Source organism: Pangasianodon hypophthalmus, chromosome 5 (assembly GCF_027358585.1).
Source record: "Pangasianodon hypophthalmus isolate fPanHyp1 chromosome 5, fPanHyp1.pri, whole genome shotgun sequence".
NCBI lineage: Eukaryota > Metazoa > Chordata > Actinopteri > Siluriformes > Pangasiidae > Pangasianodon > Pangasianodon hypophthalmus.
The window spans coordinates 14,569,766-14,581,943 of record NC_069714.1 but is presented as its reverse complement, the minus strand read 5'-3'; the positions used below and the strand labels follow the sequence as shown (position 1 = coordinate 14,581,943).

Sequence of the window (12,178 nt, the reverse complement as noted above, 5' to 3'; positions counted from 1 at the left end):
TAAGCACCCTTTACAACTGTGGTGAGCAGAAAAGCACCTCAGAACAAACAGGTCAAGGCTTGAGGTGTATGGGCTACAACAGCAGAAGACCTTGACCTGAAACTCTTGACCTGTATCTGCATGACTTTATGCGTTGTGCTGCTGCCACGTGATTACCTGATTGGATAATCGCATGAATGTGCAGGGGTACGAGTGTTCCTATTAAAGTGGCCAGTGAGTGTATATAATCATAATAAGTCATTCTAGAGTAGCTTTTTTTTTTTTTTTTTTGTCGTACAGCGAAACTCATTTAGATTTAGCAGCGATAGGTAACCAATAGGGAAGGGCGCGTGGGCGAGACACAGTGCGCATGCGGTAGAGGTAGACAGGCACGCGCTCAGGACACAGTCGCAGGGAGAGCTGTACATCAGAGAGCTGAACACTGTCAGAAGCGGCAATGTCAAGGTTTGTCTCATGCACATTTTCTTTGGACCTGGTTCTTTTAGTATGTGGTTGTTTTATAGGCTTTTTTGTACATTTCGTTGTGCATGTCTTTTCAGTGAAGTTATTTACGTATTCCAAGGGGTTTGGTCTTAAAGAATCAGATGAAATCATATGGGACAACTCAAGAGTTCTCAGCTGCGACGGAATCGGATACATACGACTCGAACAGCAGTTAACTAAAGTTTGTCTAAATGTACAGTGTGAAGGAAATTAAAGATCCTTCACCTTCTTTTTTTCAAACAGAGAGGTGACGCTACAAATTTTTTAATGGCGCCGTAATCGAAAGTTAACCACACTAACCCACTGGACTAGTTAGAAGTGCCTTGAAGTTGTGAAAGTAGACATTTTGGATGTTTCCTATACAAGCTAATTAAAACAGTATGAAACTAGGAACTGAAACAACTAACTTGGTTACATCTATTGCAGCAAAGGCTCACACTGGTACACATAATCAGACTTTGTTCTATCCTTCAGACTGAACAAACACATACAGAGAACATGTCATTTACACTAAACACGCTTTTAATAAATTGTGTAGCTAACAGTGGTGGTTTTGCTGAGCAGGCAATTAGTAGAATAAGTCTTTCTTTCTTTTATATAGTATAAAACGTTAACGTTGGTGTCCACAAGTCTGAGACCACATTGAAAATCTGGGATTTTTTTTCATAAGGTTTTAAACAAACTTGTGGAGGCTGAGTCAGCTCGAGTGCGCCCCGTCATTAAAGGAAAAAAGTGGACATACCAAATAGTAAAAAATTCATGTAAATATTCAAAATTTCACTCAAGTTGTTGTCAGTAATATAAGTTGCAGTATTAAATTAGAAAAGAATGCAAAATAGAAGCATTTTCACTAGTGGACTGTTGGCCTCACTGTGTGTGTGTGTGTGTTTAAAATCACATTTTAAGATCACATTTTTCCCCACATACATTATATATATATATATATATATATATATATATATATATATATATATATATATATAATATAATGAGAGAGAGAGAGAGAGAGAGAGAGTACTGTGCAAGTCTTAGGCACCTGCAAAAATGTTGCTACATTAAAAAATGTGGGGAAAAATGTGCTCTCTGTGACATTAAGTGTAGCAAGGTTGTTGGTGCCAGACGGGCCAGTTTGAGTATTTTAGAAACTGCTGATCTCGTGGGATTTTCACACACAGCAGTCTCTAGAGTTTACACAGAATGGTGCAAAAAACAAAAAAACATCCTGTGTGCAGTCTTCAGGCTGAAACACCTTGTTGATAAGAGAGATCAGCAGGGAATGACCAGACTGGTTTGAGCTAACTTGCATCTCGGAGCACACAACACATCAAACCTTGTGGTGGATGGGCTACAGCAGCAGAAGACCACATCAGGTTCCACTCCTGTCAGCCAAGAACAGGAATCTGAGGTTATCATGGGCACAGACACACCAAAAAAAACTGCACAGCTGGCCATATTTTTCCTGATTCTGATGTTTTATGTGAACATTACCTGAAGCTCTTGACCTGTATCTGCATGATTTTATGCATTGTGCTGCTGCCACATGATTGGCTGATTAGATAACTGCATAAATGTGCAGGTGTTCCTAATAAAGTGGATGGGGAGTGTATATCTGTGTTTTTGACAGTTGGGCTGGGCAATAAACACTGTGTGGGACAGTAGCATGTACATGGGGCACAGGGTCAGTGTGATTGGGGAGATGTAACACAGCTGAATATGATTAGATGGTGCTGATTCACCTGTGATACACCGCGGGAACCTTTTCATAGTACCTGAACTAATTGTTGAACTACCCTCTTTTTGGCGTTTTCGCACCTTCGGAACTGGGTGCGATTTTAGTACCGGACTGCCTTTTTCGAGAACCAAATAGGGTCTAACGAGCACAACTGGTACTATCCGTGACGTAAGTAGACGTTGATTGGCCAAACGCGTACAAAACGCCCTCAACCCGCCATGATTTAAAACGCCGTGTAAGCATACATTCCATGACCATTATTGTGAAACCCGCGAGACACAACAAAAACACAGCTCCGATCACAGCGTCCTCCATTCTCCGGCTGTTTACGTTGTTCTTCTTTGTTTCCGTCGTTGAACGCCGCGCACAAATGACGTCGCTGTCGACCGGCTTACGTCACTTCCTAGTGCCCACTGTCGGTGCGAATGCAACCCTTTAAATGGTACTGGGAAATAGTTCGCGCAAAATCGCCCAGTACTTTAGTACTGTAAATTTTGTTCTGGAACTAAAGCGGTGCGAAAGGCCCTACTATGCTGGTTGATTTGCTTGACTTGCACAGCTGGTATGCAGCCACAGTGTGTGTGTGTGTCTGAGAGTGAGCGAGTAAGGGCACATTTGCAGAAACAGTGTTACATATGTTTTAAATTTTTTTCTTAACTGATTCTCATTTGTTAATCTTTTCCTGTTATCCACACAAAGCCCAATGATCCAACTATCCCATTGTTGCAGCCCAGAACAAATGACCCACAAGCAAATCCTGGTCTGTGGTTTGGGTTTTGAGATCCTTTGGGCTAAGCCAACCTAATTCATAAGCTTTATGTGATACATTCTCATGTAAATCTCTAATATGATTAAGTAACAAATTTATGCTTACAATAAGTATTTTAACACAAGTTGCGTGGCAGCAGGCAGCACAAAACTATTACGATATGGAGATTTTGGGGACAAGCCACTTCCCCCAAATTGCTTATCACTACAGGATCAAATTCTCTGCCAGCAGGCACAGCAAACTAGAACAATTTGTCAGGCAGAGTAAATATTCTGAACCTGGAATTTTCTGAGTTTCAGATTTCTGTTAACTCTATATTGGAAAGAAAATGCAGAAATAATAGGAGAGTAGTATTGTACTGTATTGTTTGATACAAGAGTTTGATTTGAACATATGATGGTCTGCATAATAAACTAGTCTAGTTCCCATAAAACACTAATATTATTTGGTAATATTATGTGAGGTGTAATAAACAATTATATTAAATCAAGCCCACACTCCCTTCCCTGAAAAAGCAGCTTCCTCCTTATCTTGAATCAGGAGAGGCTACAGGGGTTTTACTCCTAATCACACTGCTTTTCACAAGACAGTATGCTAGCATACTAGTGTACTAGCTTATGAAAAACAGCAGTGGCTATGGTCAGCACTAAAAGTTTAAGGTCAGGTGTAAGGGGAGCACCTAAGCTTCCCAGTAATGATGCTGATGGCTTGTCAGTTGTGGACTGAATTATTACAGTGTAGTCTACCAAATATGATTACAGTACATACTGGTGCCAATAGCACAGACACATCCACACATCTGTATTATCATCACCCTTCAGTGTCATTCTATAAACTAGACAAAACATGAAGCAAAACACACACACATTCACGGGCACAGCAAACTCTCTCTTGCATTCATGCAGGTTTTCGAAAGTTCAGAATGGTTGCTACTAGTTTTTAACTATGCAGTTCACCTTATCAATTTGTTATAGCTAAATATATATCATACTGTGACAAAGTCCACATAAGCATATCTATTTGAGTAACTTGACATCTAGGCTGATATTTTTTGCAAAGAATGACAAGAATTGGCTACAAGATATGAATCGATGAGTAGATATCTTTATGACTATCAAAGGTTTTGACTACAACTGCATTAGCTTGTGACCAAAATAGAAAGACTGCATTTGAAGTAGGCTGGATGTGTGTCTCTTACAGATAATCTGTTCTTTTTCTTTTAGGTTTGCTATTGTGGTGTGGTTCTTGGCTGTGTCATGCATGGGTAAGCCAACTTTTTTATAGTTTCAGATATCAGACTTTCTATCAGAGAAACTGAAATTCAAACAACAGCTTATGTGACTCTAAATAATGATCACAAATGAGAAACAAAAGGGTAGATATGAGGCAAACATTGTTATTCTTTCCCGGATATAGTGATAGTTGCTTTTATTGTATGTATTAATATAAAAGCATCTCTTCTACATCTATCTCACATTCTAGTGAGTGAAAGTCTTTTTAAAGTACACAGTTACACTGGGTGTGTCCCAACATAACTGAATTTAAGATTATGTTGTAATAGCAAAGTTTCAGATAGTTCTGTAATGAATCAGCCTTTAGGTTTGAATGAATGTGGGAGGGAGTGTTAGTATTAGCTAACACAAAATTATGAACTAGTCCTTGTAATAAAGGAAGTAGTCTTTGTAAGTTGTTAACTCAGCATCTCTTTGTTGTACTTCCATAGAAGTAGAAATCACAGCCTCCGGATGTTTCTTTGTAGCCTTGTAGTCTTTCTATTCTTGCACTCAGGACTTCCATCATCTCTTAATTATTAATTGATTAATATTAAATATTTACACTCACTCTCCACTTTATTCGGAACACCTGAACACCTGCACATACATGAAGTTATTTAATCAGCCAATCATATGGCAGCAGCGCAATGCAAAATAAATAAATAAAATCATGCAGATACAGGTCAAGAGTGTCAGTTAATGTTCACATCAGACATCAGAATGGGGAAAAATGTGATGTCTGTGAATTTAACTGTGGCATGGTTGTTTTTGCCAGATGGACTGGTTTGAGTATTTCAGAAACTGTTGATGATCTGGGATTTCCACACACAACATTCTCTACAGTTTACACATAATGGTGTGAAAAACAAGAAACACTGAGTGAGCGACGGTTCTGTGGGTGGAAACCCCTTGTTTATAAGAGAGGTCAGAGGAAAATGGCCAGATAAGGATATAGTAACTCATATAATCGCTGTTTACAACCGTGGTGAGCAGCAGAGCATCTCAGCATGCACAAAACATCTAACCTTGAGGTGGATGGGCTACAACAGCAAAAGACCACATTGGGTTCCACTCCTGTCAGCCAAGAACAGGAATCTGAGGTTATCATGGGCACAGACTTACCAAAACTGGACAGCTGAAGATCACCTGGTCTTTTTCCAGTTTCCAGAAATACCGAAACCAGCCCATCTGGCACCAACAACCATGCCACAGTTAAAGTCTCAAAGATCACACTTTTTCTTGATTCTGATGTTTGATGTGAGCAATAACTGAAGCTCTTGACCTGTATCTGCATGATTTTATGCACAGTGCTGCTGCCACATGATTGGCTGATTGAATAATGCATAAATGAGCAGGTGTACAGGTGTGTTCCTATTAAAGTGACTGGCAAGTGTATTAATTATATGTCTTGCATGCATTGCTTTGTTTTACTCTCTGATTTTGAATTATATTCAAGTTTGAGGACTGGGAGGGCCATTCCTAAACCTTTATTTAGTTCAATATGTAGTTCATAGATAATTTTGAGGTATTTTTTTGCCTCACTTTTTCACTGACTGCCAGACATTAGTTTCTATCCTCATAATATTTTCTGTGCCAGTGGATTCCACTCATTCCCAAAGCAGAATACTCTCATGCTTATGTGGTTTCTACACATGATTTTCACTACCTTACCTAGTGGTTAGAACCCTAGAGCCCAGTTTCTGTATTTCATCAGACAATGCTTGATTATGAAATGACTGGCTTATGTAAGTGCATGCTTTAGACAAGCAGGTAAGGTTTTCTTCCTCTTTTGTCATGATAGTATAACATGACTCTACATTGTGCTACCTGAGCCATCCTGAATCTCTTTTCAGTTATGTGGAAGTTTTGCATTGCATACAAGACTAGCCTAGGGCCAGTTCTATCAGAGATATGTGTTTGTCTTCCAGGTCTTGCCCTGACAGTTCCTTTTTTAATATCATTTACTAAAGGAAGAGATTAAAGGTTAGAAGAAGCTCTGGGGTTGTCTTTGTCTGACTTAGATAAAGACCTATTAAGTTAGTCAGGTTCTGATACCCAACATCATAATAATAATAGCAATTATGGATCAGTTGGAAGGCTGCCAAAACTTTTGCACACACCACAAATGTCCCCATCAGCTAAATTCACCAAAAAAAACCCAAAAAAAAAACCCCTTACTAAAAGAGCCAGTGTAATCAAACCATTAGTCACATCATGATGTTCTCTGGGAGATGTTAGAAGTGAACTAATATTACCATTTTACTACATCCTTTCTATAATTTCCTCAGAATTTATTTAGTAGTCTCTTAGTACAGTATTCTTGCGTTATCACTCAGCACAATCTTTCATGTTTTTCCTCTGAAGTATATGTATTCAATCTGTAACTTTCTTAATTTTGCAGACAGCAGAGCAGCAGAGCCAATCCAGTATATGAGTGTCTCTGTTGGACAGAATGTGATCTTGCCATGCCCTTGCTCCAAAGATACTAATAAGCTCGTATGGCAGATTGGCGAGGAGATAGTTGTGAATCATTGTTGTGAGGAGGAAGATCCACCACATGAATCCTATGTAAACAGGACCCAAGTCTTCCTGTCATTTACAAAAGGAAACTGCTCGCTCCTTCTCCGTGATGTGTCCTTGAATGATGAGAGGATATTTACATGTTATATATTTAATGGAGAAGAAAGCCTGGATCACATGCATGAAGTTGGACTGAAAGTTGAAGGTAAGCTATTAATCTTTGAGGTTCTTTGAATTTCTTTGATTTCTTTGACTTTAGTGCACAGATTGTTACAGCAGCACTGGATGCTATTGTGTAGAAATGCTAAATGATTGGTAATGTGCTGACATTGTTGTCATTGTTCTGATGCAGTTTTTACAGCTGTGGACCAAGGTCAGACAAGCTCTTTTAATGATCCATCTACTACAAGTGAGTACAGTATCAGCAGTACAGTCTTTTGTGCTGTTGATTTTGATTTTTTTCCAATATGAGTGTCTAATTTAATCTGTTTCGAAATATGGCCATATTTCTTCCTTAGGTTTTGTCTGTGTAAGAATGATCCCCATAGTAATTGAATGCAATAACATCTGAAACAAAACTGATATTTGAAACAGAAATCTGTTTCAGCCAGAATCTTGATTAATATTCATCATGCCCCCAAGCATGATCCAATAAAAGAGTCACACTTACCACCTTGTTGATTTGTTTTTATCAGAGAATGACAGTGAACCTCATACAGGATTTTCAGTTGGAGTTCCCTTATCACTGATACTGGTAATCCTGGCTGGACTGATTGTGGCACTTATTATCAGAAAGCATCAGCAGAGACGACCTAGAATGGTACAAAATCTTTATTTTATTACAAAATTGTTTTGTTTCAAAACCAAAACACGCATCATAACAGATGTCATGGAAAACTGCTGAGTTTTGAATTACAACTGCACAGTTACCTACTACTGTTTTAAAGTTTAAATGATCATTAAATAACAATGCTTGGATTCAATTGATGTACTGCTCAAGGACGTTACTTAATCTTTTTCTTGTATAATAATGGTTAATTAAGGGTTTCCTTAATGTTACAGGTGGTGATCCAGGATCCACAAGCAAAACTGCCTATAATGATCCACACTCCAGTGTGAATAGTAACATGACGCATTTTGGGTGAGCCAATAATTATGGCATCACCTCACTATGAAGACCAGTTGGAACATGATCTGATCACCAACACAGGGCATTAGAAATCTGTAGACATATCGGTATAACTTTTTTAGTGTTGTTGATCACTGTAATATATTCCTTGTGTGTTTAAATGTACATATATTTCAACAGATTTACATTTACATTTACATGCATTTAACTGGCAGATACCTGCATCCAAAGTTACTTAACCGTGAGGCAAATCCAAATTAAAACATTGAGCTGGCAGGCTCCTGAGCGGTGCAAAAGAAAAGAATTTGCCCTATTGTCCACAGATTGGGAGTTCAAATGCTAATGATTTATGTATGTGGAAGAGGGTGGATAGCTCTATCCTCACATGACTTGGAGGTAGCACATGCTAGCTTTCACCCTCCCTCACTGGCAGCTGTCATACTATACAGAAAAGCTGACTAGTGGGTGGTAATTAGCCAAGAAAAAAAAAAAAAAGCTTTGAGCTGTCAGTGGAGATGAAAGTGCTACAAGACTAGAGTATTTAAAATCGATCAGGAACAAAGAGATGTACCAATCTTATATTTAGTATTTTCATAATCAGTATCAGTATTAAATTGGGTAACATGTTTCTAGTCCATTGCCATATTGTATGGCCCTGTGAATGGCACCCTAAGCTCTGTGGTCCTCCTCCACCTCTGTACCTGACACTGTCTAGGGTTGAACCTATGGTCCATGACTAATTGGGCATGCAAAGGTGTAAAAGTGAGCAATTGAGACATTCCTCAAAATTTCATTTCGTTCCAGTTGTGTTCAGCACAATGCTTTCACAATGGCTTGGCATTCAGTGATTTTGGCAGAAAGTCACGAATCTGTACATTCATTATTGAAAAGGTTTTGCTGATAGGAAAAGGATATAATGATTGTGATGCAATGACTATAAAAATACTAATAAATTTTTAATCTTTGTTTTCCATTTGGAGAAAAAAGAATGACATTTTTATAATAATTTTGTCAAGTCTTCTAAAAACAAATTGCATAATATCACCACAACAAATTTGGAGAGTGAAATCAGCTGATTGTACTCATTATATAATTATAAAATGATATACAGACTATAAGTGTAAATTAGTAACTGATCACATTCAGTTTAATCAGTTCCTTATGGATTTTTATCACATAAGATATTATTCTAATGCTATTCTAATGCTCAACAAAACCATCCAGGGTACTTGTGAGCATCCTTTTGAAGCATAAAATGAGGACCAGGACACCTTATGACCTTGTGGACCTTCCAGGCATGTGCAGATGAGGGCCATGAGGCTGCAGTTGTGCTATTCAGAACAGTGCCAGGTTGTGTGATGATTGATAGGACACAAATTATTTCAAATCACTTCTTCATCTCACTTGTGCATAAATTTGCAGCAGAAGCTTGCTGTGAATCTTTTGGTTACTATGAAGATGTCAGTATTGGAATGAGCAGCCAGTACACAGGAAATTAGAAAAAGTGGGAATTGGTGCATCTCTAAATAAATGCATAATATGATTTTCACTTGTGAGTTTCATGTGAAAATCTTTACAGATTTTTATAATTATAGACATATTTCTCCTAGTAATCATCTCTTTGAAATTAAAATAAACTTGGGTTTTTCCCTAGGCAGAAAGCCCAGAACAGGAAAAACAAGTGTCAGTGTTGACATCTGAAACAAGTAGGTTTAAGGTGAGAACAGGACAGCATTTTTAAGCATACATCTTATTACCTTTTTGTAACTTGATACCTAATACTTTTTATTTTATGTCAGTAAACCTCCCTTCACAAAAATGATGCTAGGTAAATAATAAATTGATATAAACAACAGAGAAGATTTAATCAGGAGAACGATAGGCTCCACCCTGGACCTCTGTACCAGCTGCTGTGGTATAATGTACTTACTACTTTTAGTTTCAAAGGTCACTGGTGCTTGATATCTTGATGTAAACTATAAATGAGATACTATATGTGCAGAAGATTAGATGACCACCCTGTTTTATTTAGTGAAACTATTGGAAGTTTTGATTGGTAACTATTGGCAACTGATTTATTGGCATTACTTCTGCACTTAAATCTACACCTGGGCTTGTTCTCTTCTGGTGTGTTTTTATTTTAATACTCCCTATGGGATATTTTGCTTGCTTGTATTTAATACAAACACAACACAAATGTGAAGTGTATTTTCATACGCCTGTAGTGCTAATAAACTTTACAGTACTTTTCTATACTTGTGTCATCTATTAATCGGTCTGATAAACTCACAAACCATGTCCTATAACCAAATCCACACAAGATTCAGTTAGTATATATTACACTGAAATATTGGTGTTATTTGTTACAGTGTTTCTTAAAAGGGCCAGATTGTAGGAGAGCAAGGCTGTTTTTCAATAAATGGCAGCTGCAGTAGTGCAACTTCCTTCTTGCTGCTGCTTCTGCTTCTCTGCTTCCATGTAGATCAAAGGTGAATAAGAAACTTAAAATAAAAGCAAAAAGCTGATGTGTTCATTCTTAGCCATTTACTGAGAATATTGCAATGAATGATTGCGGATGTTGTACGCTTTTTTTCAGAGTGTTCCTTATATCAGAATCAAGCAAGGCTTTTTGTTTAACAATTGATTTATTGATTGCTTCTGTTTGAATTTATTGCTTCTTATCTAGAAAATATGAAATGCTTAAATAAACAGAATAGTACATATGACAGGATATTTACACGTGGCGTTAAAGATTAGAGGGAAGCTGTTGTATTCAGGAACATGTTACATGGTGAAACAGGAAGTCCTGTACACTCTCCACTTCCATACAGGGAAAAATCCCTGACCTTTGGGTGTGGGTGTGTGTGTGTGTGAATACTGCAGTGTTTAACTTTCTAACCATTGGTTTGGCTTTAGGGGAAAACACCAAATATTTTTGTTCCATTCAAAAAGTGTTTCCAAAAGTCTTTCAAAAAGTCCCCTTCTCTACAACACTAAAGCTTAACACTTATAGTCATGTGACACTTTCACACTGAACAAAGCAATACATTAAAAAATGTGTGATTTTAAAATGTTGATTAAAAGGAAATAGTGTACTGTAATGTCCAAACAGGTACTTGATAGCCCTCTGTTCGATAAACCACTTATTGGAAACAAAAGCAGTTTTTGCTACCCTCCTGGTCAAAAGTTAGAATCAAGTATACCATATTAGTTCACAGTTCTTATGAATATTATGCAACCCACATATTCTGTTTGGCATCCTAGAGAGTCAACATCCTCTATAACAGCTCATAAAACATTCCTACCTTTATCGGCATGACGTTTGATAGTGTTTGATAAGAATGACTTGATGGCATGTTTACTGAACATTACACATAGGTTCTCTTCAGGCTTTCAGAAACCCCAACACTTTCTGTGTTATTCAAACAAATGAAATAGATTTTTGTTTATGCATATATGCATACCATATATGACATAACTCATTAGACATGCTTTTAGTTTTTTTAGTAATAATGTTTTATGGTCATACATACAGACTTCATCACCTTCCTGAAATAGGTGAGGGTTAAACCTTTGATCATTTCGTGTCTACAGAGTTTTATTATTATTATTATGGGCCAAACACCAAAAGTGTGTAGGCACCCTATTGTAATTGTATGTTTTAAGGGGCCAAGCACCAAAAGTGCATAGGTACCCTATTGGTATAGCATGTTTTCTTCTTCTTATTATTATTAATATTATTATACTTTAATATGGAAGTCTCTGGCAGCCCATAGAACGCTTGGTATGCTTTTTATGAAATTTGGCACAGTGATAGAGAATAGTCTCAGCTACGTACAAAGCAATTTGTATAGGGCACTCAAGCCCAACCAAGAGGGCAAAGTTGGATATACATTTACAATAATAGCTCTACAACACAACATTGTAGAAAGGTGATTAAAAGTTCCTTTGAGTCTTTGGCTCATGCTAAGTTCAGATTTTTATTTTTTTTTTTGCTTCTTTTCCTATGATTTCAGTCATCATGAACGTTGGATTACAACCTCGTGAGGCCAACCTTTGAGGGTAAAGTTGCCAAACAGACAATGAGGGCATATCTCAGTTACTGTGACCAAATTCTGTATGTCAGTGAAGGACCAGGATCTGAAGGACTGCAAGAGGTTCGTCTAAATTCACCTAATAATTCATTAATTAGTAAAACTGCTCATAACCGTTGAAAACCGTGAATTTTCTTCCTGTTGATTCCCTGAAAGGTGCCAAGTGTTCTTGATGTA

The 12,178-nt window shown here is 37.6% G+C and overlaps 1 protein-coding gene across 1 annotated transcript; it reads left to right on the top strand.

Moving 5' to 3' along the window:
• Positions 1 to 305: 305 nt before the first annotated feature.
• Positions 306 to 10,160, top strand: si:dkey-192g7.3 (uncharacterized). Its single transcript, XM_026912966.3, has 6 exons — positions 306 to 444; positions 4,208 to 4,248; positions 6,660 to 6,983; positions 7,131 to 7,187; positions 7,474 to 7,598; positions 7,841 to 10,160. Exons 1-6 carry the CDS (start codon positions 437 to 439, stop codon positions 7,895 to 7,897), a joined length of 612 nt encoding a protein of 203 aa, XP_026768767.1. The 5' UTR covers positions 306 to 436; the 3' UTR covers positions 7,898 to 10,160.
• Positions 10,161 to 12,178: the final 2,018 nt, after the last annotated feature.